Source organism: Elephas maximus, chromosome 5, assembly GCF_024166365.1.
Source record: "Elephas maximus indicus isolate mEleMax1 chromosome 5, mEleMax1 primary haplotype, whole genome shotgun sequence".
Taxonomy (NCBI): domain Eukaryota; kingdom Metazoa; phylum Chordata; class Mammalia; order Proboscidea; family Elephantidae; genus Elephas; species Elephas maximus.
In genome coordinates this window covers 49,936,139-49,963,606 of record NC_064823.1, presented here as the reverse complement: position 1 = coordinate 49,963,606, position 27,468 = coordinate 49,936,139, and the positions used below count along the sequence as shown (strand labels likewise).

At 39.9% G+C, this 27,468-nt stretch overlaps 1 protein-coding gene across 1 annotated transcript in view; it reads right to left on the bottom strand.

Moving 5' to 3' along the window:
- Positions 1–11,273, bottom strand: part of MANBA (mannosidase beta) — a 143,444-nt gene extending 132,171 nt beyond the window's left edge. The window contains exon 1 of the mRNA XM_049885603.1: positions 11,012–11,273. Coding sequence (XP_049741560.1) covers positions 11,012–11,188 — 177 coding nt within the window. The 5' untranslated portion in view covers positions 11,189–11,273. The remainder of the gene's footprint in view (positions 1–11,011) is intronic.
- Between the last annotated feature and the right edge of the window lie 16,195 nt (positions 11,274–27,468).

The following is a 27,468-nucleotide window of genomic DNA, read 5'->3' as shown; positions in this document are numbered from 1 at the left end:
ACTTTCAGAGAAGAGTTAACACCACTACTACTGAAGGTATGTCAAAGCATAGAAAAGGGCAGAATACTACCCAATTCATTCTATGAAGCCACCATCTCCCTGATACCAAAACCAGGTAAAGACATTACAAAAAAAGAAAATTATAGACCTATATCCCTCATGAACATAGATGCAAAAATCCTCAACAAAATTCTAGCCAATAGAATCCAACAACACATCAAAAAAATAATTCACCATGATCAAGTGGGATTTATACCAGGTATGCAAGGCTGGTTTAATATCAGAAAAACCATTAATGTAATCCATCACATAAATAAAACAAAAGACAAAAACCATATGATCTTATCAATTGATGCAGAAAAGGCATTTGACAAAGTCCAACACCCATTTATGATAAAAACTCTCACCAAAATAGGAATTGAAGGAAAATTCCTCAACATAATAAAGGGCATCTATGCAAAGCCAACAGCCAATATCACTCTAAATGGAGAGAACCTGAAAGCATTTCCCTTGAGAACGGGAACCAGACAAGGATGCCCTTTATCACCGCTCTCATTCAACATTGTGCTTGAAGTCCTAGCCAGGGCAATTAGGCTAGACAAAGAAATAAAGAGTATCCGGATTGGCAAGGAGGAAGTAAAGTTATCACTATTTGCAGATGACATGATCTTATACACAGAAAACCCTAAGGAATCCTCCAGAAAACTACTGAAACTAATAGAAGAGTTTGGTAGAGTCTCAGGTTATAAAATAAACATACAAAAATCACTTGGATTCCTCTACATCAACAAAAAGAACATTGAAGAGGAAATCACCAAATCAATACCATTCACAGTAGCCCCCAAGAAGATAAAATACTTAGGAATAAATCTTACTAATGATGTAAAAGACCTATACAAAGAAAACTACAAAGCTGTACTACAAGAAATTCAAAAGGACATACTTAAGTGGAAAAACATACCTTGCTCGTGGATAGGAAGACTTAACATAGTAAAAATGTCTATTCTACCAAAAGCCATCTATACATATAACACACTTCCGATCCAAATTCCAATGTCATATTTTAAGGGGATAGAGAAACAAATCACCAATTTCATATGGAAGGGAAAGAAGCCCCGGATAAGTAAAGCATTACTGAAAAAGAAGAAGAAAGTGGGAGGCCTCACTCTACCTGATTTTAGAACCTATTATACAGCCACAGTAGTCAAACAGCCTGGTACTGGTACAACAACAGGCACATAGACCAGTGGAACAGAATTGAGAACCCAGATAAAAATCCATCCACGTATGAGCAGCTGATATTTGACAAAGGACCAGTGTCAGTTAATTGGGGAAAAGATAGTCTTTTTAACAAATGGTGCTGGCATAACTGGATATCCATTTGCAAAAAAATGAAACAGGACCCATACCTCACACCATGCACAAAAACTAACTCCAGGTGGATCAAAGACCTAAACATAAAGACTAAAACGATAAAGATCATGGAAGAAAAAATAGGGACAACCCTAGGAGCCCTAATACAAGGCATAAACAGAATACAAAACATTACCAAAAATGATGAAGAGAAACCCGATAACTGGGAGCTCCTAAAAATCAAACACCTATGCTCATCTAAAGACTTCACCAAAAGAGTAAAAAGACCACCTACAGACTGGGAAAGAATTTTCAGCTATGACATCTCAGACCAGCACCTGATCTCTAACATCTACATGATTCTGTCAAAACTCAACCACAAAAATACAAATAACCCAAACAAGAAGTGGGCAAAGGATATGAACACACATTTCACTAAAGAAGATATTCAGGCAGCCAACAGATACATGAGAAAATGCTCTCGATCATTAGCCATTAGAGAAATGCAAATCAAAACTACGATGAGATTCCATCTTACACCAACAAGGCTGGCATTAATCCAAAAAACACAAAATAATAAATGTTGGAGAGGCTGCGGAGAGATTGGAACTCTTATACACTGCTGGTGGGAATGTCAAATGGTACAACCACTTTGGAAATCTATCTGACGTTTTCTTAAACAGAAATACAACTACCATACAACCCAGAAATCCCACTCCTCAGAATATACCCTAGAGATACAAAAGCCTTCACACAAACTGATATATGCACACCTATGTTTATTGCAGCTCTGTTTACAATAGCAAAAAGCTGGAAGCAACCAAGGTGTCCATCAACGGATGAATGGGTAAATAAATTGTAGTATATTCACACAATGGAATACTACGCATCGATAAAGAACAGTGACGAATCTGTGAAACATTTCATAACATGGAGGAACCTGGAAGGCATTATGCTGAGCGAAATTAGTCAGAGGCAAAAGGACAAATATTGTATAAGACCACTATTATAAGATCTTGAGAAATAGTAAAAACTGAGAAGAACACATACTTTTGTGGTTACGAAGGGGGGAGGGAGGGAGGGAGGGAGAGGGTTTTTTATTGATTAATCCGTAGATAAGAACTGCTTTAGGTGAAGGGAAAGACAACACTCAATACATGGAAGGTCAGCTCAATTGGACTGGACCAAAAGCAAAGAAGTTTCCGGGATAAAATGAATGCTTCAAAGGTCAGCGGAGCAAGGGCGGGGGTCTTGGGAACATGGTTTGCGGGGACTTCTAAGTCAATTGGCAAAATAATTCTATTATGAAAACATTCTGCATCCCACTTTGAAATGTGGTGTCTGGGGTCTTAAATGCTAACAAGCGGCCATCTAAGATGCATCAATTGGTCTCAACCCACCTGGAGCAAAGGAAAATGAAGAACACCAAGGTCACACGACAACTAAGAGCCCAAGAGACAGAAAGGGCCACATGAACCAGAGACCTACATCATCCTGAGACCAGAAGAACTATTTGGTGCCCGGCCACAATCGATGACTGCCCTGACAGGGAGCACAACAGAGAACTCCTGAGGGAACAGGAGATCAGTGGGATGCAGACCCCAAATTCTCATAAAAAGACCAGACTTAATGGTCTGACTGAGACTAGAGGAATCCCGGCGGCCATGGTCCCCAGACCTTCTGTTGGCACAGGACAGGAACCATCCCCGAAGACAACTCATCAGACATGAAAGGGACTGGTCAGCGGGTGGGAGAGAGATGCTGATGAAGAGTGAGCTAATTATATCAGGTGGACACTTGAGATTGTGTTGGCAACTCTTGTCTGGAGGGGGGATGGGAGGATAGAGAGAGAGGGAAGCTGGCAAAATTGTCACGAAAGGAGAGACTGAAAGGGCTGACTCAATAGGGGGAGAGCAAGTGGGAGTACGGAGTAAGATGTATGTAAACTTATATGTGACAGACTGATTGGATTTGTAAACGTTCACTTGAAGCTTAATAAAAGTTAATAAAAAAAAAGAATAAAGGACAAATACAGTAACTACTATACCATACACAATTCTGCAATAACAGTAATAACAACCAAAAATTTGTGGGTAGTTACATAGGTACATACGTATGCTATACAGATGGGCGAGGGCATATGGGAGGGCACGCCAGTGCATATATGGGTATAGCTGTGGGGTACCTGAATACATATATTCGTATGTGCTGTATGTACATTCATACATATAATAGAGCACGTGGGGGCACAGTTATGGAAACTTCTTAGACATATCCAAACACCTCGTGGGACTGAGTTACTGAGATTGAAGGCTAAGGACCATAGTCTTGGGGGACATCTAGGTCAATTGCCATAATGTAGTTCATAAAGATAATGTTCTATACCCTAATGTGGTGAGTAGTGTCTGAAGTCTTAAAAGCTTGCAAGCGGCCATCTAAGACACAGCTATTGGGTTCTTCCTGTCTGGAGCAAAGGAGAGTGAAGGAAACCAAAGACTCAAGGAAACAATTAGTCCAAAATACTAATGGCTCACACACACCCCTGTATCCTCTAGCCTGAGACCAGAAGAACTAGATGGTGCCCAGCTACCAGGACAGAATAGAAGGACCAGTTAGAATGGGAGAAAAATGTAGAACAAAACTCAAATTCATAAAAAAGACCAGACTTACTGGAACGACAGTGACTGGAGGAACCCCTGAGACTATCGCCCTAAGACACCCTTTTAACCTGGAACTGATGCCATTCTCAGAGGTCACCTTTCAGCCAAATAATAGCCTACAAAATAAACAACATCCATGAGAAATGTGCTCCTTAGAACAATCAACTATATGAGCCTAAATAGGCAACATTTGCTTAAAAGCTAAGAAGAGATGGCAAAGAGTGGCAGGGAAACTGGAGAGATAGAAACTGGGAAACCAGGGCGAAAATGGGGAGAGTGCTGACACATCGCAGGGATAGTAACCAATGCCATGGAACAATTTGTATATGAATTGCTGAATGGGAAATTAATTTGCTGTGTAAACTTTCACCTAAAGCATAATAAATTTTTTTTTAAATCACCTGTATAAGGCAAAACAGTCAACAATTACTTTAAAACAAAAATGAGAATTGCAGTGCAGTGAATTATTTAATATGGCCTTTCTAGCCACAGTCTTTGTGACTTCTACACAATGATTAGGTGGGGCTATACAAATAAGGTGTATGGAATCTGTGATGGTTAAGGTTATAAGTCCACTTGACTGGGTCATGATTTTCAGTGGTATGGCAATTATGTGATGCTGTGATTTGGCAGTTATGTAATGATGTAGTCATTTCCATTTTTGTGGTCTGATGTAACTGCCCTCCATTTTCTGCTCTGATGTAATTATCCTCCATTCTGTGATATATTAATAAATCCTAGCCTCTATGCCTGTGGTTATGGCTCCATTTGGGAGTGAGTTGTCTGTTATGTTAATGAGGCAGGATTAGGGTGGGATGTATCTTGAGTCACCATCTTACTACAAGATGTGACTCAAGTCATCACTCTTAGCCCAGTCACCACCCTTACGACTCTTATTCAAGTCATACCCTTGCAGTGCCTTGCTCAAGTAAGGGGAATTTCCTTGAAGGTATGATCTGTTCTCAAAACATATACAAATGCTCTGGCAAAGGTCTCTCTATTGTTCTGGATCCTGCACCTGATCCATCATCATCTGACCTCCAGTTCTTGGAACTTAAGGCAGCAACCTGTCATCTGATCTCCTGATTTCAGTTCATCAGCCCTTGCAAACACACAAGTCAGGAGAAGCCTCCAGCCTGATGCCTGACACATGGGTTTGGGACTTGCCAGCTTCCACAACTGCGTGGCCATTTCCTTGACGGTTTGTGAGTTCTGTGAGACGTTGTGGTGAATACAAAATCAAAAGATGGGAGGGAGAGTACTGAGGGGAGGAGGAGGAGTTTATATTTGAGATAATGGAGTGGTACAACAGTTTGAAAAAGCTGGACATTTGGGACATCTTTAACCTCCACTTCATAGCAATCAGCTTTGTGCTCATCCTTCTAAAGGAAATTATTCACTAGAGAATGTAAGGGGACAGGGAAACTAGATTAAGTGAAACAGAACAGAAATAATGAGAGGCTTCACGCATTGTGAAGAATGTACCCAATGTCACTGGACTGCTTGTGTAGAAATGGTTGAATGGGAAACTGGACTACTGTGTTAATCTTCACCAAAAACACAATAAAATATTATTTAAAAAAAAAAACCTCATGGTTCTCTCTTCCCAAAAACTAAGCAACATTATTACTGGTGACTATTTCTGTTCAAATCTAAATTTCAAATGCACAGTAATTAGCTAATTTATCTCCTTCATGTCACACATGGTTTAAGCAGTCAAACTTTCAGAAGAAGAAATATGAACCTTTCAATGGATCCTTTCTTAACAGCTTTGGCGGCCATTTCACATCATAAAATGATCAAATAAAACCATACATTCCGTTCTTAAGTATTTTAAAACCTCTTCAGAAGGTTTGTACAGCAACCAGAAAAAGTACCTTCTGTTTTAAGAACAAATTTATGTTTAGGCATTTTGGACCATAATCATGGGACTTCCTTCTCCAAAACATATCAAACATAGTCACATGGAAACTAACTCTTTGCTACAGAAAGAGAACAAAAACATAAAACATACACTTACCCACACATATTCTATTAGAATTTATTTATGGGTGGTAGCTTGCATGTTAGGGCCTCCATGGACAGAATCATGGCTCCTTGGACAGAATGATTAAAATGAATTTGTTAGGAATTTAAAAAAAAAAAATTTTTAAAGGAGCATTTTGTGGGAAGTCACATTCTCACTCCTATGATATAATCTTATAGTTTATATGCATTTTATAAATTTACACATGTAAAAAATGTCCTTCTCTGACCATCTGTCCCAAATACATGTGAAGAATATAAGAAAATTTAGAGAAAGAAACATTAAGCATTTGGTGCCTATCATTTTTTAATATCATATGTATTTATGTTTTCTTATATTTTAAAGTATAGATTTTTGGTAAGAACCTATCTTTATAATGACATCTACACAGTTATTAAAATTAAGCTGCATCTATATTTATAGGCACAGAAAGATATTCACCACTTACTTTAAATGAAAAGGTAGCTTACAAAATCATCTAAGGGAATTATTTCATTTTTATATTACTGTATTTCTTTGTGTATACTAGGAAAAATCTGAAAAGTTATAAAGTTTTTACTGTAGCTCTCTCTGCTGCCTAGGATTATGTGTGTAGTTTTTTCTTTTTTTATATTTTTCTGCATCTATTTTTGTACCATAAGCAATAAACTTTTATAACTCCTTTTTAAAAGATTAAAAGAAAAGGAATAAGAAAAGTATATCAATATATGAGAATTCAGTGCATGATCTAACAATAAGGGACTGATTATAAATGATGGTAAGTGTATACAATGGAATAAAAAAGAGCCAGTAAACATGGAAAATAGCCACTAATATTACTTTGCTAAGTTTTAAAAAGTTGTTAACCAATATATTTTAAGATTTATTATAAATGTGTATGCATAAAAAAATTCCAAATGAATATCCTGTATTTTGAAATTTTAATAGTGGCTATCTCTGGAAGCCAGATTTCCAATGTTTCTTGTTTCTCATCTACTGTATATTTTCTAATTTTGGCACACTAAGAATATCTTTAAAAAAATAATAAAGCTTTCAGAACTTACACAAGTGAGGACTTGCACAGAAAGCTCTAAGAACATTCCCAAAAAGAGTTTCCTTATCTAAGCACTTCTATCACATGGTAATTAGGTTTTCTGTCTCACTAGAACGTGGTATCCTATGAAATACTCATTTCTACTTTATTCCTAAGGCTGGGAGTCTCAGGATGGCACAAATGGTTAACCACTCGACTTTTAGACAAAAGATTTGAACATACCCAAAGGTGCCTCAGAAGACAGGCTTGGCAATCTGCTTCTGAAAGGTCACTACCTTGAAAACCCTATGGAACAGTTTTACTCTGCACACATGGGGTCGCAATATCGATCTCCACAAGTCAGAATGAACTCGGAGAGCAACTAACAACAGCATCTTCCTAACAGTAAAGCAGAATGAATGATAACCATTAGCAGGAAGCTCAAAAGTCTTTCCAAGACACCTAAGGTTTTGATCCTGTGTAGAAAACCTGAACAGTCACCTATGAAACATAGCCTTTCAGGAAATACAAAGTCTATTTAGTCAACTGAAAACCCTGAAGCGTTACTTGACTCCTCTTTCTCCACACTTCACACCCAATCCATCAACAAATCCAACTCAAAAATCCTGTTGATTCTATGCTCTCACAACCGTGTCTCACCACTTCACTGCTAATACCTTGAAGTTCCTGGATAGTGCAAAAGGTTACTGTGCTCGGCTGCTAACCGAAAAGTTGGAGGTCTGAGTCCACCCAGAGGTGTTTCAGAAGAAAGGCCTGGCTAACTAAATTTCTGAGAAATCAGCCATTGAAAACCCTGTGGAGCACAGCTGTACTCTGACACACATGGGGTCGCCATGAAACCGAATCCACGTGATGGCATCTGGTATTGGCATCCTGGTCCAAGCCAGAAATCATCTCTTGCCTGCACAAGTCTAATAGTGCCCTAGCTGGTCTCAAGCTTCTATTCTTGTGCCATGGTAATCTTCACCCAACAGCCAGAATAACCTCTTTAAAAGGCAAACCTAATCATACCACTCTAAGCTCAAAACCCCCAACAGCATCCCATCACATGTGGAATAAAATCCAAAGTGTTGTCTCCAGCTCACAAGCCCTGCATGATCTGCCCTAGTCTCCTACTTTGACCTCATCTACCTCCTGACTGGCTCACAGGGCTCCAGCAGGACTGGCCTTCTTACAATTCCTGGAACTTGTTAACCATGTTCCTACCTCAGGGCCTGTCCTCACCCTGCACCCCTCTTTGTTTCCTCTCTGCAGGGAATGCTCATTTGCTTAAAAGTCACTTTACCAAAAGGCCGGCAGTTCAAATCTACCAGGCGTTCCTTGGAAACCCTATGGGGCAATTCTGCTCTGTCCTGTAGGGTCGCTATGAGTCGGAATCGACTCGACGGCACTGGGTTTTTTTGGAGGGGGCTTTATCAAAAAGATCTCTGTTTAAAAGCCACCTTATCTAAAAGGCTGTCTTTAGCCACTCTTCTTTAACTACAGCCCTTCCCAAGCAGCCTTCGCTCTCTTCCTTTACCCTCCTTTATTTTTCTTCAATGCATCACCAATCATTACATTACCTGTTAATTTGTTTATTGTCTGTCTCCTCCACTAGAATGTACATTGGGGCAAAGACTGTTTTTGTCACCACTCCATTTCAAGCACTTAAAATAGTGCCTGCCACATTGTGTTACTGTGTGCCGGACTCATAGCAGCCCTATAGGATAGAGTAGAACTGTCCCCCTAGGGTTTCCAAGGAGTGGCTGGTGGATTGAAACTGCTGACCTTTTGGTTAGCAGCCGAGCTCTTAACCACTGCGCCATGAAGGCTCCTGCTACATTGTAGGTATTTATTCCATAATACATTCCATAAATACTTATGGGATAATTCATTAGGTAAATGAATGAATAAAGGAATGACTTTAGCAAAATTTATTCCAAGTTCTCATGTAAACACAGTATTTTGCCCAATATCAGGTCTAAACTGTCAAATAATTCCTGAGAGCAGCACCCAAAAGGAATGTTGTAATAAAGCAGTAGAATAATAACAACATCATATTACTCTATAATAATACTGATGTTAATGACTACTATCAATAGGCCTGGTATTCCCTAATCCGCAAAAGCAACCCTATAGGACAGAGTAGAACTGCCCAATGGAGTTTCCAAGGAGCACCTGGTGGATTCAAACTACCGACCTTTTGGTTAGCAGCTGTAGCTCTTAACTACACCACCAGGGTTTCCTTTAGGTTAATAATAGTCAAGTGCAAACCATTTGCGCCACTCAAGGACCTAGAGGCAAGGAGAGACCCTGCAAAATAAACACAGGCACTCTCAAAGCCTCAGAGTGCCAAGGTCAGTGTGGTCTATGTCACAAGTAGTTTGTTAACTAAAAATAGTTAAAATACTTAAGTTTGAGAACTATTTACTTAAAAAAATAAACAGTGATCAATGTCACTTCCAGCAGTCACTTCCTTTCTGATATGCATTCTTGGGGGTAAAAAAGTAAAGAGCATCAATTCAGAAATTTTGCAGTCATTCAACCAGGGTGCTTCAAAAATGCATGAGCTTTCAAAAAATCAGCAAAAATGTAGCATTGTAGTTAAGAATGCAGGCTATGGAGCCAGGCAGATCTGTGTTAGAATTCCATTTCTGCCACTTAGTTGCTGTGTGATCTTAGACAAATTTTGTATCTCCTTTGGCTCCATAACTACATGTTATGTTGTTGTCAGGTGCGGTCCAGTCCGTTTTCCACACACAGTGACCCCATGTAACAGAGTAGAACTACTCCATAAGGTTTTCTAGGCGGTAATCTTTAGGGTGCGGTGCCCTGGTAGCACAGTGTTTAACCAAATGGTCAGTGGTTCCAACCTACCAACTGCTGAGTGGGAGAAAGATGTGGAAGTCTGCTTACATAATGACTTCTCTGGACAGCAGTGGGTTTTCTGATTCTTTTTTAGGGAGCAGATCACCAGGTTTTTCTCTCGCGGAGCTGCCAAAGTTTGGGTTCCAAGTGCCAGCTGAGCGCTTTACCATTGCATCACCACGTCTCCTTCCGTAACTCTATCATCCGTAAAATCCAGACAGAACACCCACTCCATAGAGCTGTTATGAGGGTTGGGTTAATGCGTGCAAACATTTATCATGTGCATCTTGTCCCAAGCAAAAACCGATAATGAGAAAACGACGTGCAGCAGGTGGAACCACAGTCGCGGTGGAGACGGAAGTCTGCAAACCTACGCGCACAGGCTGCCAAACAGGAAAGTGTCCCCCACAAGCGTCTGCTCACCATGCCCCTGCTCACCGTGCCCCAGATCTCTAGAAATTAGAGCATCTATTTTATTGAGAAACACACACATCCTGAAAGGAAAGAGCACCTTTCTTCACATCCCAATCAGCTTTAAAAATTATTCAGCCTTTACCTAGCACTGCCAAACCCAACTTTACTTTTGCCGTTCTCATTCTCCTCAACCTATGTGCAATATCAATCCAAAACCTTGCTTCCTGTGGTTTAAAAGCGAAAATGAAACCCTGAGGAGTTACTGGATACAGTTAACCCTTGCTTAGCAACAGTCGAGACAGTAATTCCCTACCTGTGACTTTCAGTGACTGCATGTCCTTTGCATATGCGCCTCAGTCGAGAACTACAGCAATAAAGAAACTGCTGGTAGAAATGTTTTTTTCTATCTAAACTTCCGCCTTCCAGAATTACTGATGCTCCAGCGTGGGCTGGTTAGACTCGATCGAGCCCCGCACCCCAGCGGTGCTCTTCGCCAACAGGAGATAAATTGGCCTGGCATTTCTCGCCACAAACCAGAACATTCAAAGGGCAAGTTAGTGCAAAAGCAACGAGAACAGCCCAGGGCTCGGGGGCTGCCAAGCCGTTCCCGGGCCCCTCTCACCACCAGAGGAACGCAGACCGTGGGCTCGCGGCCGGTCGGTCGGTCGCACACAGTACCTGGATCAGGCCCTGCTGGAACAAGGCGCTGTGCACGCAGCCGGGGACGGTCCCGGGCAGCTCTAGCGAGCCGTTCGCGTTGCGGATCCGCCAGCTTCCCCGCAAGCTGTAGCTGCACGCCCGGGCAATGTGGCCCGCCTGGCACAGCACGAGCAGCAGGAGCAAGTGAGGGCGCATCTCGGGAGCTGGCGCTGCGGCGAGTCAGACGGGTGGGATCCCCGCGCTGCAGGGTGCAGCCGGGGACGCTTTCTCGTCCGCTGGGAAGAAGGCGGGGAGTAAGCTCTCCCCGCCCCAGGGCCCCGGCCCGCCCCCAGGTCAGCTGAGCCGCCGGGATAAGCCGCTGCTCTGGCTGGGTTGAGATCGCGGAGGCCGCGACCGGACCCGGTAGTAGCTTGGCCATGGCTGATGCCCGTGCTGCCGGCTCGGTGGGCGCCTTCAGCCTCTGCCCCTGCGGTCTGCGCCCTCCTTCAGCCCTTCTGCTCACCACTCCGGTGTGTGAGCGCTGTAATTGGGCACATACATCCCAGGGCGCAAAGAGGCGCACAGCCTCGGGGAGATCCGGGACAGCATGTGGAGACAACCGAGGAGGAGGCTCCTCACGCCTTCAGAAAACCAAAAGACCGAGACAATCCTCCACTTCCGTCCCCCAAAATTTAGAGACCCTCATTCACGCTTCAGAGGGTTGGCCTGGCGGCGGTAACGCCCACCTGCCGCCCCACCAACTGTTCTTTAAGCGTGAACCAAAAAACCAAACCTATTGCTGTGAAGTCAATTCTGACTAATAGGGACCCTATAGGACAGAGTAGAACTGCCCCACAGGGTTTCCAAGGCTGTAAATCTCCGCGGAAGCAGACTGCCAGACAATCCTAAGGCAAAACAAAATTCAGATTTGATGTGAGGAGAGAGCTCCTCTCTAAGCACGTCTTTCTAAATATTGAAATAAGCCAGAGAACATCAACACAAGAGGGTCAGTCTATTTTGGGTAATGTGAAACCCCAGATTTGTGGAGCAACTGGTGGATTCCAACCGACCTTTCAGTTAGCAGCAGAGGGCTAAACCACTGCACCACCACGGCGCCTACTCTGGTAGCAAAACTCTCTCTTTAAAGAGTAAACAATTGCTAGTAATAATACCTAGCTCATAGGGTTGTTTTGAGGGCTAACTGAAAAATGAGTGTACAGCGTGTAGCATAGGGCCTGGCCCAGAGACAACACAGCATGCAGCTATTGTTGTTGGCGGACTATGTCCCGGTTTTACGGAAACCTTGGTGGTGTAGTGGTTAAGAACCATGGCTGCTAACAAAAGGTCGGCAGTTCGAATCCATCCAGTGGTCCTTGGTAACCCTGTGGGGGAGTTCTACTCTGTCATTTAGGGTGACTATGAGTCAGAATCGACTTCACGGCAACAGATTTGGGGTTTTTTTGGTCCCTGTTTTATAGACCTCCACAAAGGAGGTTCCTGAAGTTTCCGGAACTGGATCCGAGCAGGTGAGTTTAAAATTCTCTGCTGCTCACTAGCTGTGAGACTTGGCCACAAAAATCTCCAATACCTGCTTCCTGCCCTCCAAAATGTGGACAATTCCAACTTTCTCTGGTTGTTATAAGCATAAAATGAGTTAATATATGTGACTGTCCCTAATAAGTCCAGGGGCCCCAAGAAATAGCGCGAATTTATTACAGTTCTTTGGTAGTCACATAGTCTACTTGAGTCATGTGTTGGCATTAGGATGTAACAGAAAGTTGTTGTGAAAGGCATAATGTTACTCACAAATCAGTTCCTGGGTTTGGTTTTTGTGTAATGTTCTTGTCAGTGAAGAATCTTTTGGAAAGTGATCAGTCATTCCTAGTTTATTGTTTTCTGAATTTGGGATTTCACATTACATAAAATAGACTGGTGGCTAGCGATTAAGGGCTCAGCTGCTAACTAAAAAGTCAGCAGTTCAAATCCACCAGCCACTTCTTGGAAACCCTCTGGGCCAGATCTACTCTGTCCTGTAGGGTTGCTGGGAGTTGGAACCAACTCGATGGCACCTAACAGCAATAACAAAATAGACTAACATCCCTACGTTGACGTTATCTGCCTTATTTCAATGTTTAGGAAGAAGTGGTTAAAGAAATGCTCTCTCTCCTCGCGTCAAATCTGAATTTTGTTTTGCCTTATGATGGTTCTGGAATTGCCTAAATCTGTAGGCTCCAGACAGTATTTTATTTTGCACAGTTGGCACTTTTCTCTAGCTGGGCACCTTGGCTTTAGGGATATTATAGGTCATCCAGCCCAAAAACCTGAGTTTAAAGCTGAGAAAACCAAAGGCAGAGAGATCAGGTGACATTGAACCAGGGCCCTCCTCTGGTCTCCTTGCAACGCAGTCCAGTGATATCACTTCGGGAAAGGCTATGGCTGGTGCCAAAGCCTTCCTCACTCCAGGAGCTTTCTTACGTTTGATAGGAACAAGACTCTTAGTCAAATAATATGGCATAAATCACGGCATTAAATAACCAGCCAGGGTCTCTTCAACACTGATAACAAGGCTTATAGCAACAAGAGTGGCAATGGAATTTTTTCATAGAATCCAGAGACTCCATTAAGCCAAAGCAAAAGAAAACTCATCCTTCCCAATATGACTGAATATATTCAGTTGTTCTATTAAGAAATACTTGAGGGAAATCATTTTTTTTTTTTAAATAAAAATAAAGACATCATTCATCCTTTCATTTCAGGGTGTATGGATGGCATCATTTTTGGTTACTTCACTTTGAGGACAGAGAGCATCCAAGAAAAAACAGAGCCCTCATAAGTTCTCTGCCTAAAAGTGGACAGGCACAGATGATATGATGAAGTTTTCATTTTGTTGTAGGATAATTTTTATTCATGATTTCCAGGAAGAATAAGCCTTATTTTAAATATTCATAAAACTACTCAATTCATATAATTTAAAGTCACAATGCCAAACATAATTTTAAAAATAATCTCATGATATCTGTAACTTTACACTGTGTAAACGAATTTGATTTTGACTATCTCTTTTGATACTTCCCAAAATTCAAATTATTTGGGACAAGTGATAGTCCCCTGTTTTAAAGAGGAGACAAATATAGGCTACAGAGGTTAAATGACGTGTGAGGTTATATTCTGTCACAGCAGGCCAAATGGGACTTTTTGGCCTTTCACCATGTAACAATGTTCCCTTCATCTCTAAATATGTGAAGCTGCTAAGCTCATTAGAAGGCCATGGTATACCAAGGCCAAGAATGTCTGAATCCTATGAGATAATTACGTAAGTTATAACAAGAGGAAGAAAATGAAAGTATAATGAAATGTCTGTAGATTCACAGTGTCTGCTTATTCCCCAAAGCTAGAGGCAAAAGGCTGTACATATAGCCCTCAAAATTTTACTAAGAAGTGGCCAAACTATTCCTTTGACCCTTGCTCTCACAAAGCCATACAGCCTAAACAATCAGAAGATAAATTTTATAGACATAGTGGGGAGTTCTTTGGCTTTCCTCAAACCAATTGGGGAGGAGAGATCCAAGACTGCTGCTCATTAGGGGGCCGAGAAGAGGAAGAATCTAGCACCTTGCTTCCCAGCCAGATCCTCCAACAATACAAACTCCCAAGCCCACCAAGGTTGGCAAAACAGAGCCTAGTGAGGGAGTCCTTGGGAAAGCTCGATATAGTCCACTAGAGTTTGAGACCCAAAACATTAGAGTAAGGAGAGATGGTAGCAGTGGGAACTGCGTGCACTGCTGGCACAGGTAGGCCCTGACCTATGACAGGGTTCCGTACTGACAACTCCATCCTAAATCAGTTCTGACGTTAATTGAATACCTCATTTTTTTTTTAGTTTTTATTATTATTGCCTTTATTATCAATATATTTATAAATCATCACATTGAACATCTGCAAATGAGAATGATAACATCAGCAAATTATGCGATACAACATTGTATGTAGTACACATTAACCCAGTGCCGTCAAGTCAATTCCTGACAATAAAATGTATAAAATAACAACAGTCATAAGTGTGGTTTGTCACAACTCAATTACATTGTAAGCTTGGGCTTACCTGTATTTAGTGCATCAAGGATGCGTGACTTTCCAATGAGCCAAGAAAACACTGCAGGAGGTAATCAGACTCCAGCCAGCATAATGGGACCCAAGAGAGCCCAAGAAGTCATCCAGAGAATGTGTAGCTTATGTCAGCAAGCTGTGTAATATGGTTTTTCCCTTGGGGAGCCTCCAAAAGAACCTCCCCCATGCCTTATCAGACATCCAACTGAGAAGGAATGGAGACCTAGAAGCATTAGGGATGGGACCAAATTAAGTCATGCGAAGGCCCTAACAACTGATAATCTGTGATGCCCCCTCCTCTGCTTACTCATACATTCAAACAGGATATGTGAGTCATATGTGTATATATGTGTGTGTGTGTGTGTGTCTTAGCTATCTATGATGTACCCTCTTTTTAAATACGACTATATTAGTGATCGAATGCAAAAGTGGTATATACCATTTTAGCAGAATGAGATGAAATGGACTATAAAACTTTTGTTGGGTGAATGTAGCAAGAGTTAGACTCATGAGGCAGGGCCAAGATGGTGAAGTAATCAGATGCCTCTGATGATCCCTCTTACAACAAAGACCCAGAAAAACAAGTGAAACGATTATATATATGAGAAGCCAGGAGCCCTGAATATCAAAGGAAAGCTAAGAAATCAAACTGAGTGGCAGGGGGAGGGAGAGACGGTTCAGAAGTAGCTAGGAGTTGCCAGACTTGACTCAGCAGAAACCAGTGCCCCTCAGGCATGATCTCTTGGAGCAACCATGATGGGGCTGGCAGTAACATTCCAGAAGCTGTTTCCTCAGGGAGAGACAGAGAACCATGCACTCTACTCACACCTTCAGAACCAGAGAAGAACAGCGCTCTTGGCAAAAGTTAAGTGCTTGTGTTTATTTTACCAAGCCCCCAGTCCCGAAGCCAGCTTCAGTGGCTATTGATTTCCCTGGGCCTGAGATAGGTCCTGCTGTGCAACCTGAACCATTCTCCCCGCCTTAGAGAAGGAATAAATTAACAATTGGGGGAAGATATATTCTGCCACCTCCACTAAGCTGGGGAGCTCAGGACAGAAGTGGCTTCTATCCAGGCACAAATGGTCCATGGACTTTGAATACTTTCACCCCTGCATGGACCTGTGTAGGCCCATGTCAGGAGATGATGCTTGATATCTGACTTCAACTGTTTTACCCGTGTGGAAGAGAGATGGGTTTTTGATGTTTGACACTGCCTTGCCTATTAAACAGGATCCTCACCTACACACATTAGGGGCCTGAGGACTAGTGACTCCACCCACATCACCTAGCCACCCGCAAAATGTGTCCAAAGATAAGTGGTGCCTCCCAGTCCTTACAACCAAAAGCATTGGTTGCCCATAGTCCAGCTGCAGAACGCACCCACATGTATGCTCCAGAGAACGGAGATGCACTTTCCTCACAGACACTCAGGGGATGGTTGTCTGCCACCTCTCTTGTTCAGAGCATGACCCCCTGCCGCAACCAGATACCTGTGCCTACACCAATCACCCCTACCCCTCTAAGATTGTAGGACAGAGCCTGGACCTTATACTTGGACACCTGAGCTGAATCCATATAAGAAAAGTGAAAGGACTCCTAGGTTCATATACCTGATAACAGCTCTAGCCATCTGGTGACAGGAAGTTGGAGCTTCAAAGGCAAAAACAATCAAGCTAGCTCACTCAAGCAGCCTATCTGGGCATATCGAAACAAATAAAACCAAAAAGCTAGGATACAGTAAGCAAACACAAAATAAATTAATACAATAACATATAGATGGCTTGGAGAAAACAGTCAATATCAAATCACATAAGGAAGCAGACCATGATCGCTTCAACAAGCCCTCAAAACAAAGAATCGAGGAATCTTCTGGATGAAGATGTCCTTCTGGAATTATCAGGTGTACAATAGGAAAGGCTAATATACAGAACTCTTCAAAACATCAGGAAAGAGATCAGGCAAAACACAAAAAAAGCTAAGGAACACACAGATAAAGCAGTTGAAGAAATTAAAAAGGTTACACAAGAACATAATGAAAAATTCGATAGGCTGCAAGAATCCATAGAGAGATAGCAATCAGAAATTCAGAAGATTAACAACAAAATTACAGAATAAGACAACTCAGTAGAAAGCCACTGGAGCAGAATTGAGGAAATGGAAGGTACAATGAATGAGATTAAAGATAAAAACTTGGTACCAATATATTCAAAGAAAAATCAGACAAAAAATTTAAAAAAACGAAGAAACCCTAAGAATCATGTGGGACTCTATCAAGAGAAATAACCTACGAGTGATTGGAATACCAGAATAGGGAGGAATAATGGAAAATAGAGAGACAATTGTTGAAGATTTGTTGGCAGAAAACTTCCCTGTTGTTGTAAAAGATGAGAAGATATCTATCCAAGATGCTCATCAAACCCAACATAAGGTAGATCCAAAAAGAAGTCACAAAGACGTATTGTAATCAAACTTGCCAACACCAAAGATAGAGTATTTTAAGAGCAGCTGGGGATAAATGAAAAGCCACCCTCAAAGGAGAGTCGATAAGAATAAACTCGGACTACTCGGCAACAACCATGCAGGCAAGAAGGCAATGGGATGACTTATATAAAGCATTAAAGGAAAAAACTGCCAGCCAAGAATCATATATCCAGCAAAATTGTCTCTGAAATATGAAGGTAAAATTAGGAGATTTCCAGATAAACAGAAGTTTAGGGAATATTTAAAAACCAAAACCACAAGAAATACTAAAGGGAGTCTTCTGGTTAGAAAATCAATAATATCAGATATCAACCCAAGATGAGAACACAGGACAGAGCAACCAGGTATCAACACAGATACGGAAATCACAAAAATAAATCAAGACTAAATAAAGCTGAAAACAGGGAAATAGTGATGTCATTATGTAAAACAATAAAGATGGACTAAAAAATGTAGTCAAAGATCTTTCATATGAAGAGGAAGTCAACACAATATAGAAAAATAAAAGTTAGGTTTAAACTTAGAAAAATAGGGGTAAATATTAAGGTAACCACAAAGGAAACTAACAGTCTTAAATATCAAAATAAAATACAAGAAAACCATAAAGACTCAGCAAAAACAAAATCAACAACAACGAATAAGAGGAAAAGACAATATGTAAACTACTCAGCACCAAAAATTAAGTGGAAAGAAGAAACCATCAACAAAACACAAAAAAAGACATCAGAATGACAGCACTAAACTCATACTATCCATAATTACACTGAATGTAAATGGACTAAATGCACCAATAAAAAGACAGAGGGTGGCAGAATGGATAAAAACATGATCCGTCTATATGCTGCCTACAAGAGACACACCTTAGAATTCAAGACACAAACAAACCAAAACTCAAAGGATGGAAAAAGGATATCAAGAAAACAAAATCAAAAAAAGAGCAGGAATGGCAATATTAATTTCTGACAAAACGGACTTTAAAGTTAAATCCACCACAAAGAATAAAGAAGGACACTATATAATGATTAAAGGGACAATATATCAGGAGGATATAACCATATTAAATATTTATGCACCCAATGACAGTGCTTCAAGATACAAAAAATAAACTCTAACAACATCAAAAAGTGAGACAGACAAATCAACAATAATAGGAGGAGATTGCAACACACCACTTTCAGTGAAGGACAGAACATCCAGAAACAAGCTCAATAAAGACACAGAAGATCTAAATGCCACAATTAACCAACTTAACCTCATAGGCATATACAGAACACTCCACCCAACAGCAGCAAAGTATACTTTCTTTTCCAGTGCACATGGAACATTCTCTAGAATAGACCACATATTAGGTTATAAAGCAAGCCTTAACAGATAGCAAAACATCAAAATATTACAAAGCATCTTCTCTTACCGTAAAACCATAAAAGTAGAAAACAATAACGGAAAAAAGAAAACAAGCACTTAAAAACTGAACAACACCCTACTCAAAAATGAATGGGTTACAGAAGAAATTAAGGATGGAATAAAGAAATTCATAGACTCCAATGAGAATGCAAACACTTCCTATCAGAACCTTTGGGACACAGCAAAAGCAGTGCTCAGAGGTCAATTTATAGCAATAAATGCACACATACAAAAAGAAGAAAGGGCCAAATTCAAAGAATTATCCCTACAACTTGAACAAATACAAAGAGAGCAACAAAAGAAACCCTCAAGCACCAGAAGAAAGCAAATAAAAATTAGAGCAGAACTGAACAAAATATAAAACATAAAAGCAATTGAAAGAGTTAACAAGACCAAAAGCTGGTTCTTTGAAAAAATTAGCAAAATTGATAAACTATTGACCAAACTGACAAAAGAAAAACAGGAGAGGAAGCAAATAACACAAATAAGAAATGAGATGGGCAATATCATAACAGGCCCAACTGAAATTAAAAGAATTATATATTACTATGAAAAAATATACTGTAGCAAATTTAAAAACCTAGAAGAAATGGATGAATTTCTGGAAAAACCCTACCTACCTAAACTAACACAAACAGAGGTAGAACAACTAAATAATAATTTAAAAACTCCCAGCAAAAAAAGGCCCTGGCCCAGACAGCATCACTGGAGGGTTCTATCAAACATTCAGAGAAGGGTTAACACCACTACTACTAAAGCTATTTCAAAGCATAGAAAAGGACAGAATACTACCAAACTCATTCTATGAAGCCAGCACATCCCTGATACCAAAACGAGGGAAAGACACCTCAAAAAAAAAGAAAATTACAGACCTATATCCCTCATGAACTTAGATGCAAAAATCCTCAACAAAATTCTAGCCAATAGAATTCAACAACATATCAAAAAAAATACTTCACCATGACCAAGTGGGATTCATACCAGGTATGCAGGGATGGTTCAATATTAGAAAAACAATCAATGTAATCCACCATATAAATAAAAGACAAAAACCACATGATCTTATCAATTGATGCAGAAAAGGCATTTGACAAAGTCCAACACCCATTCTTGATTAAAAAAACTCTCACCAAAATAGGAATAGAAGGAAAGTTCCTCAACATAATAAAGGGCATTTATACAAAGCCAACAGCCAACATCATCCTAAATGGGGAGAGTCTGAAAGCATTTCCCTTGAGAATGGGAATCAGACAAGGATGCCCTTTATCATCACTCTTATTCAACATTGTGCTGGAGGTCCTAGCCAGCGCAATTAGGCTAGACAAAGAAATAAAGGGCATCCAGTTTGGTAAGAAAGAAGTAAAAGTATCTCTATTTGCAGATGACATGATCTTATACACGGAAAACCCTAAGGAATCCTCCAGAAAACTACTGAAACTAATAGAAGAGTTCAGCAGAGTATCGGGATACAAGAAAAACATACAAAAATCAGTTGGATTCCTCTACACCAACAAAAAGAACATCGAAGAGGAAATCACCAAATCAATGCCATTTACAGTAGCCCCCAAGAAGATAAAATACTTAGGAATAAATCTTACCAGAGATGTAAAAGACTTATACAAAGAAAACTAGAGTACACTTCTGCAAGAAACCGAAACAGACTTACATAAGTGGAAAAACATATCTTGCTCATGGATAGGAAGACTTAACATTGTAAAAATGTCTATTCTACCAAAAGCGATCTATACATTTAATGCAATTCCGATCCAAATCCCAAGGACATTCTTTAATGAGATAGAGAAACAAATCACCAATTTCATATGGAAGGGAAAGAGGCCCCGGATAAATAAGGAGTTACTGAAAAAGAAGAACAAAGTAGGAGGCCTTACTTTACCTGATTTTAGAACCTATTATACCACCACAGTAGTCAAAACAGCCTGGTACTGGTACAACAACAGATGCATGGACCAATGGAACAGAATTGCGAATCCAGACATCAATCCATCCACATATGAGCAGTTGATATTCGACAAAGCTCCAAAACAGTTATATGGGGGAAAAGACAGTCTTTTTAACAAATAGTGCTGGCATAACTGGATATCCATCTGCAAAAAAAATGAAACAAGACCCATACCTCACTCCATGCACAAAAACTAACTCAAAATGAATCAAAGACCTAAATATAAAATCTAAAACGATAAAGATCATGGAAGAAAAAAATCGGGACAATGTTAGGAGCCCTAGTACATGGCATAAACAGTATAGAAAACATTATAAAGAACGTACAAGAAAAACTAGATAACTGGGAGCTCCTAAAAATCAAACACCTATGCTCATCCAAAGACTTCACCAAAAGAGTAAAAAGACTACCTACAGACTGGGAAAAAGTTTTTAGCTATGATATTTCTGATCAGTGCCTGATCTCTAAAATCTACATGATACTGCAAAAACTGAACTGCAAAAAGACGAATAACCCAATTAAAAAATGGGCAAAGTCTATGACCAGGCACTTCACCAAAGAAGACAGTCAGGCACCTAACAGATACATGATGAAATGCTCACGATCATTAGCCATTAGAGAAATGCAAATCAAAACTACAGTGAGATACCATCTCACCCCAACAAGGCTGGCATTAATCCAAAAAACACAAAATAATAAATATTGGAGAGGTTGTGGAGAGACTGGAACACTTACACAGTGCTGGTAGGAATGTAAAATGGTACAACCATTTTGGAAATAGATTTGACACTTCCTTAAAAAACTAGAAATAAGAGAGCAGGCTGTCTAATTAGGGGGAGAGTAATTGGGAGTGTGTAGCAAGGTGTTTATGTGGGTTTTTGTGGGAGAGACTAACTTGATTTGTAAACTTTCACTTAAAGCACAATAAACATTATTTTAAAAAAACAGAAATAGAACTACCATATGATCCAGCAATCCTACTCCTTGGAATATATCCTAGAGAAATAAGAGCCTTTGTATGAACAGATATATGCACACCCATGTTCATTGCAGCACTGTTTACAATAGCAAAAAGGTGGAAGCAACCAAGGTGCCCATCAACGGATGAATGGATAAATTACAGCATATTCACACAATGGAATACTATACAACTATAAAGAACAGTGATGAATCTGTGAAGAATTTCATAACATGGAAGAATCGGGAAGGCATTATGCTGAGTGAAATTAGTTACAAAAGGACAAATATTGTATAAGACCACTATTATAAGAACTCAAGAAGTAGTTTAAACAGAGAAGAAAATATTCTTTGATGGTTACAAGGGTGGGGAGGGAGGAAGAGGGGTATTCACTAATTAGATAGTAGATAAAAACTATTTCAGGTGAAGGGAAAGACGACATACAATACAGGAGAGGTCAGCACAACTGGACTTAACCAAAAGCAAAGAAATTCCTGAATAAACCGAGTGCTTTGAAGGCCAGAGGAGTAGGGTCGGGGGTCTGGGAACCATGGTTTCAGGGGATATCTAAGTCAATCGGCATAACAAAATCTATTAAGAAAACATTCTACACCCCACTTTGGTGTGTGGTGTCTGGGGTCTTAAATGCTAGCAAGTGGCGTTCTAAGATGCATTGATTGGTCTAAACCCACCTGGAGCAAAGGAGAATGAAGAACACCAAAGACACAAGGTAATTATGAGCCCAAGAGACAGAAAGGACCCACATAAACCAGAGACTACATCAACCTGAAACCAGAAGAACTAGATGGTGCCCAGCTACAACCAATGACTGCCCTGACAAGGAACACAACAGAGAATCCCTGATGGATTGGGAGAGTAGTGGGATAAAAAAAAAAAAAAAAAAAGTGGGATGCAGACCTCAAATTCTTGTAAAAAGACCAGACTTAATGGTCTGACTGAGATTAGAAGGACCCTGGTGATCATGGCCCCCAGACCTTCTATTGGCCCAGGACAGGAACCATTCCCAAAGCTAACTCCTCAGACAAGGATTGGACTGGACAATGGGATGGAGAGGGATGCTGGTGAGGAGTGAGCTTCTTGGATCAGGTGGACACCTGAGACTATGTTGGCCTATCTTGTCTGGAGGGGGGATGAGAAGCTGGAGGTGGTTGGAGGCTGGCTGAATTGACACGGGGAATACAGGGTGGAGAGGAGTGTGCTGTCTCAGACGGAGAGCAACTAGGAGTACACAGCAAGGTGTATATAAATTTTTGTATGAGATAGTGACTTGATTTGTAAACTTTCACTTAAGAGACAAAAAAAAAAGAGACTCGACAGCCCACCCCCACATCTTGTTTATTAGAAAGAGATGGTTTACCCCCAAGAGACCTACCAAGATAAAAAGCTTCAATTACACGGGAAATGACCATAGGAGGCAGAGGTCAACAATGGTGTTGAAGTGGTAGGGGCCTCCTAGCTTAAACAGCCTGGCACGTGGGTGCCCCAGTGACCCAGTGTGAATTTTATTTCCTGTCGACACATTCTCAAGCACTGGAGCTGGTATCAGTTTCATTTAGTGCCCTGCCAGTTTCCTTCCACTTTGGCACTTGCTTTTCCTTGTGTCCTGATTGGCATCTATGGGTCTTTGCTTTGGACAACTAGTGGCCCATTTTGTTGATGCCCTAAGCCATGCTTACCTTGCTTATTGGGTAACCCATCCCTGATTAGGGGGAAGGGAGATGTGTAAGAGCAAGGAGGAGTGTAAAAAGAGACCACATCCCCTTCTCTATTGCAGTACCCAAGCCACAGGTTAAGGCTAAACTGGGTGGATTGGGTGTAGTCCTTGTGTTGTGCAAACAAGCTACTAACTTAAAGGTTGAAACTTCGAGTACACTCAGAGGTGCCCTAGAAGAACACCTGGCGATCTAAAAAAAAATCTCTACTTCTGAAAAATCAGCCGTTGAAAACCCTATGGAGCACAGTTCTACCCTGACATATGTGAGTTTGTCATGAGTCAGAATTGACTTTAGAGCAACTGGTGTTTTGTTTTGTTTTGTTGTTTGGATTTTTGGGGGGCTGGGGGTGGGGGAGGGGGAAGGAGAATGTTTAAATTGGATATGAGACTGAAGTTTTAAATTGGACTGAACTGGAATTTTTAATAACTGAAAATAAGCAAAAAGAAATATTTGGAATGTGACTGAAATATCATCAACAGTCAGGAAGAGATCAAACACATACATATTTAAAGGCAGTAAATGAAACTGGCTATAGTAGCAGATTTTCTTGGGTCTGTATCTTGAACTTTCACTGAGAACTTTTCCTGTTTGCTACATTGTAATGATTCTGGTGGACAACAGAAGCTCACCTCTCAGTGACTCAAGTGAGAAATGAATGTTTGTTTTCTAATATCATCACTGTCAATGTTCTTGGGAGTGGGGAGCAGTGATCAAATTGTAGCCACAGAGCTTGAGTCATGAACCATACAATTAAAAAATCCTTGATCTAACAAACATATGGACCTCCTTGCAACCAGCACATTCTTTTCTGGGTCACATACAACATTTCCAAAAATTGACCACACTGATTCATGGAGAAAATCTCAACAAATTCTGAAGAATTGATGTCATAGAGAACAACCTTCTCTGGGTATAATGATATAAAATTAGAAATCAGTAACAAAAAGAATTAACAAACAAAGTCCCATTTACTTGGAATGTAAAAAAATCATTTCTAAAAGAATTCATAGATCAAATGAAAAACAATAATGAAAATTGAAATTTATTTATAACTCTACCACAATAAAAAGGGTTTATCAAAACATGTGAGATGTACCCAACCCATAAACCCATTGCTGTCAAGCCAATTCCAACTCATAGTGACCCTAAGGGACAGAGTAGAACTGCCCCGTTAGGGTTTCCAAGGAGCATCTGGAGTATTCAAATTGCCAACCTTTTGATTAGCAGCCATAGCTCTTAATCGCTATGCCACCAGGGTTTCTGGGATGTAGCCAAAAAAGTAGCATTTAAATGGAACTTTATAGCCTTAGTTATTTTAGAAAGGAAAAATAATGAACTTGAGAATTAAATTCAAGAAGTTGAGGGGAAAGGGCAATAAACACAGAGAATTTAGAAGGAAAAAAGTAAGTAATCAATAAAGACTCAAATTAATGACATGAAAAAGCAATGAAACTTCAAATGGATGATTGATAAAGAGAGTTATAAGTAAGTGCTCCGAAAAGACTAAGAAAGTAGATAATCCTCCAACAAAATTGATAAAGAGGAAAAAAGACATAAATACTCAACATTAGTTAAGAACAAATCAAACCACGCACTGCCGATTAGTCGATTCCAACCCATAGCCACCCCATAGGGTTTCCAAGGCTGTAATCTTTTTCGAAGCAGACTGCCACATTTTTCTCCTGCAGAGCAGCTGGTGGTTTTGAACTGCCAATCTTTGTTAGCAGTAGATTGCTTCAGCCACTGCACCACCTGGACACATTAGTTATGAATAGGGGAGTGTTATTACAAACAAAAGAGAAATGGAAAAATAATAATAAAACACTGAAGAGCTTTAACAATAAATTTTGAAGATTTAGACAAAACGATTTAAATAAATAACTTGACAAAACCAACTTAAAATACAATAGAAACGCTGAAAAGAGCTATGATGGTTTTTTAAAATGAATCAATGGTTAAAACTTTACCCGTTAAAAAAAATTAGGGCTAAAATAGTTTACAAGATAGATCTACCAAAACTTAAAGAACAATTGGTCCGTATTTTGTGCAAATTATTCCAGAAACAATGAAAAGAGGAAAGCTTTCCAATTTATCATATGCGACTAATACATTCTTAACATTAAAACCAAATTGTCAGTAGGAAAAGGAAAATTTTAAGCAAATTTTTCTTATGGCAACAGATACAAAACTATGTTTACCTGTGTTTTATTGACTATGCAAAGGCATTCAACTGTGTGGAGCATAACAAATTATGGATAACATTTCGAAGGATGGGAATTCCAGAACACTGAATTGTACTCATGAGGAACTGTATATAGACCAAAAGGCAGTCATTTGAACAGAACAAGAGAATACTGAGTGGTTTAAAATCAGAAAAGTTGTGTGTCAGGGTTTTATCCTTTCACCATACTTATTCAATCTGTATGCTGAGAAAATAATCCAAGAATCCAGACTATATGAGGAAGAATGCATTATGAGGCTAGGAGGAAGACTCATTAACAACCTGCAATATGCAGATGACACAACCTTGCTTGCTGAAAGTGAAGAGGACTTGAAGCACTTACTGATGAAGATCAAAGACTACAGTCTTCAGTATGCATTGCACCTCAACATAAAGAGTATAAAAATCCTCACAACTGGAGCCATAAGAAATGTCATGATAAACAGAGAAAATATTGAAGCTGTCAAGGATTTCATTTTACTTGCATTCACAATCAAGGCCCAAGGAACCAGCAGTCAAGAAATCAAACGATGTATTGCGTTGGGCAATTCTGCTGCAAAAGATCTCTTCAAAGTGTTCAAAAGCAAAGATGCCACGTTGAGGACTAAGGTTTACCTGACCAAAGCCATGGTGTTTTCAATCACTTCATATGCCTGCAAAAGCTGGGCAATGAATAAGGAAGACCAAAGAAGAATTGACACATTTGAATTATGGTATTTATGAAGAATATTGAATATACCATGAACTGCCAGAAGAACAAACAAATCTGTCTTGGAAGAAATACAGCTAGAATGTTTCTAAGAAGCAAGGATGGCAAGACTTCATCTCACGTACTTTGGACATGTTATCAGGAAGGACCAGTCCCTGGAGAAGGACATCATGCTTGGTAAAGTAGAGGGTGAGCAAAAAAGAGGAAGACTTTCAATGAGATGGATTGACAGTGGCTGCAACCTTGACCTCAGACATAGCAATGATTGTGAGGATGGCCAGGACTGGGCAGTATTTCATTCTGTTGTATATAGGGTCACTATGAGGTAGAACCGATTCAACAGCACCTAACAACAGCAACCAAAATAATAGGAAACCAAATTCATCTATAGGGAAACAAAATAAATCATCACAGCCATAATGTGTTTATCTCTGGAATGTAAGACTGGGGATTAGCACTAGTCTATCTATTAATGTAATTCACCATATTAACAAATTAAAAGAGAAAATTATATGATCATCTTATAAACGAAAAAAAGATAAAATTTAAGAATAATTCATCATTTAAAAAAAAGCTTTAATAACTAAGAATAAAGGAAAGTTTTTTAACTCAATCAATCTACCAAAATCCCAAGACTATATTTATTGGTGAAATTTTATAGCATTACCTTTAATTTAGGAATATCTGTTACGCCTGCCATAATTTAACATTTTTCTGGCAATCTAACCAACACAATCAAAGAAGGAAAAGACTAAAAATATATGAGAATTTTTAAATGAACAAACCAAACTGATATTATCTATAGACAGAAAATCCAAAAGAATCCTCATTCTTAGACTTAGTCAGAAATGAGAGTTCAGTAAGTTGCTAGATCAATGTAAGATTAATGTTCAAAAGTCAATTACATTCCTATGCAGCAG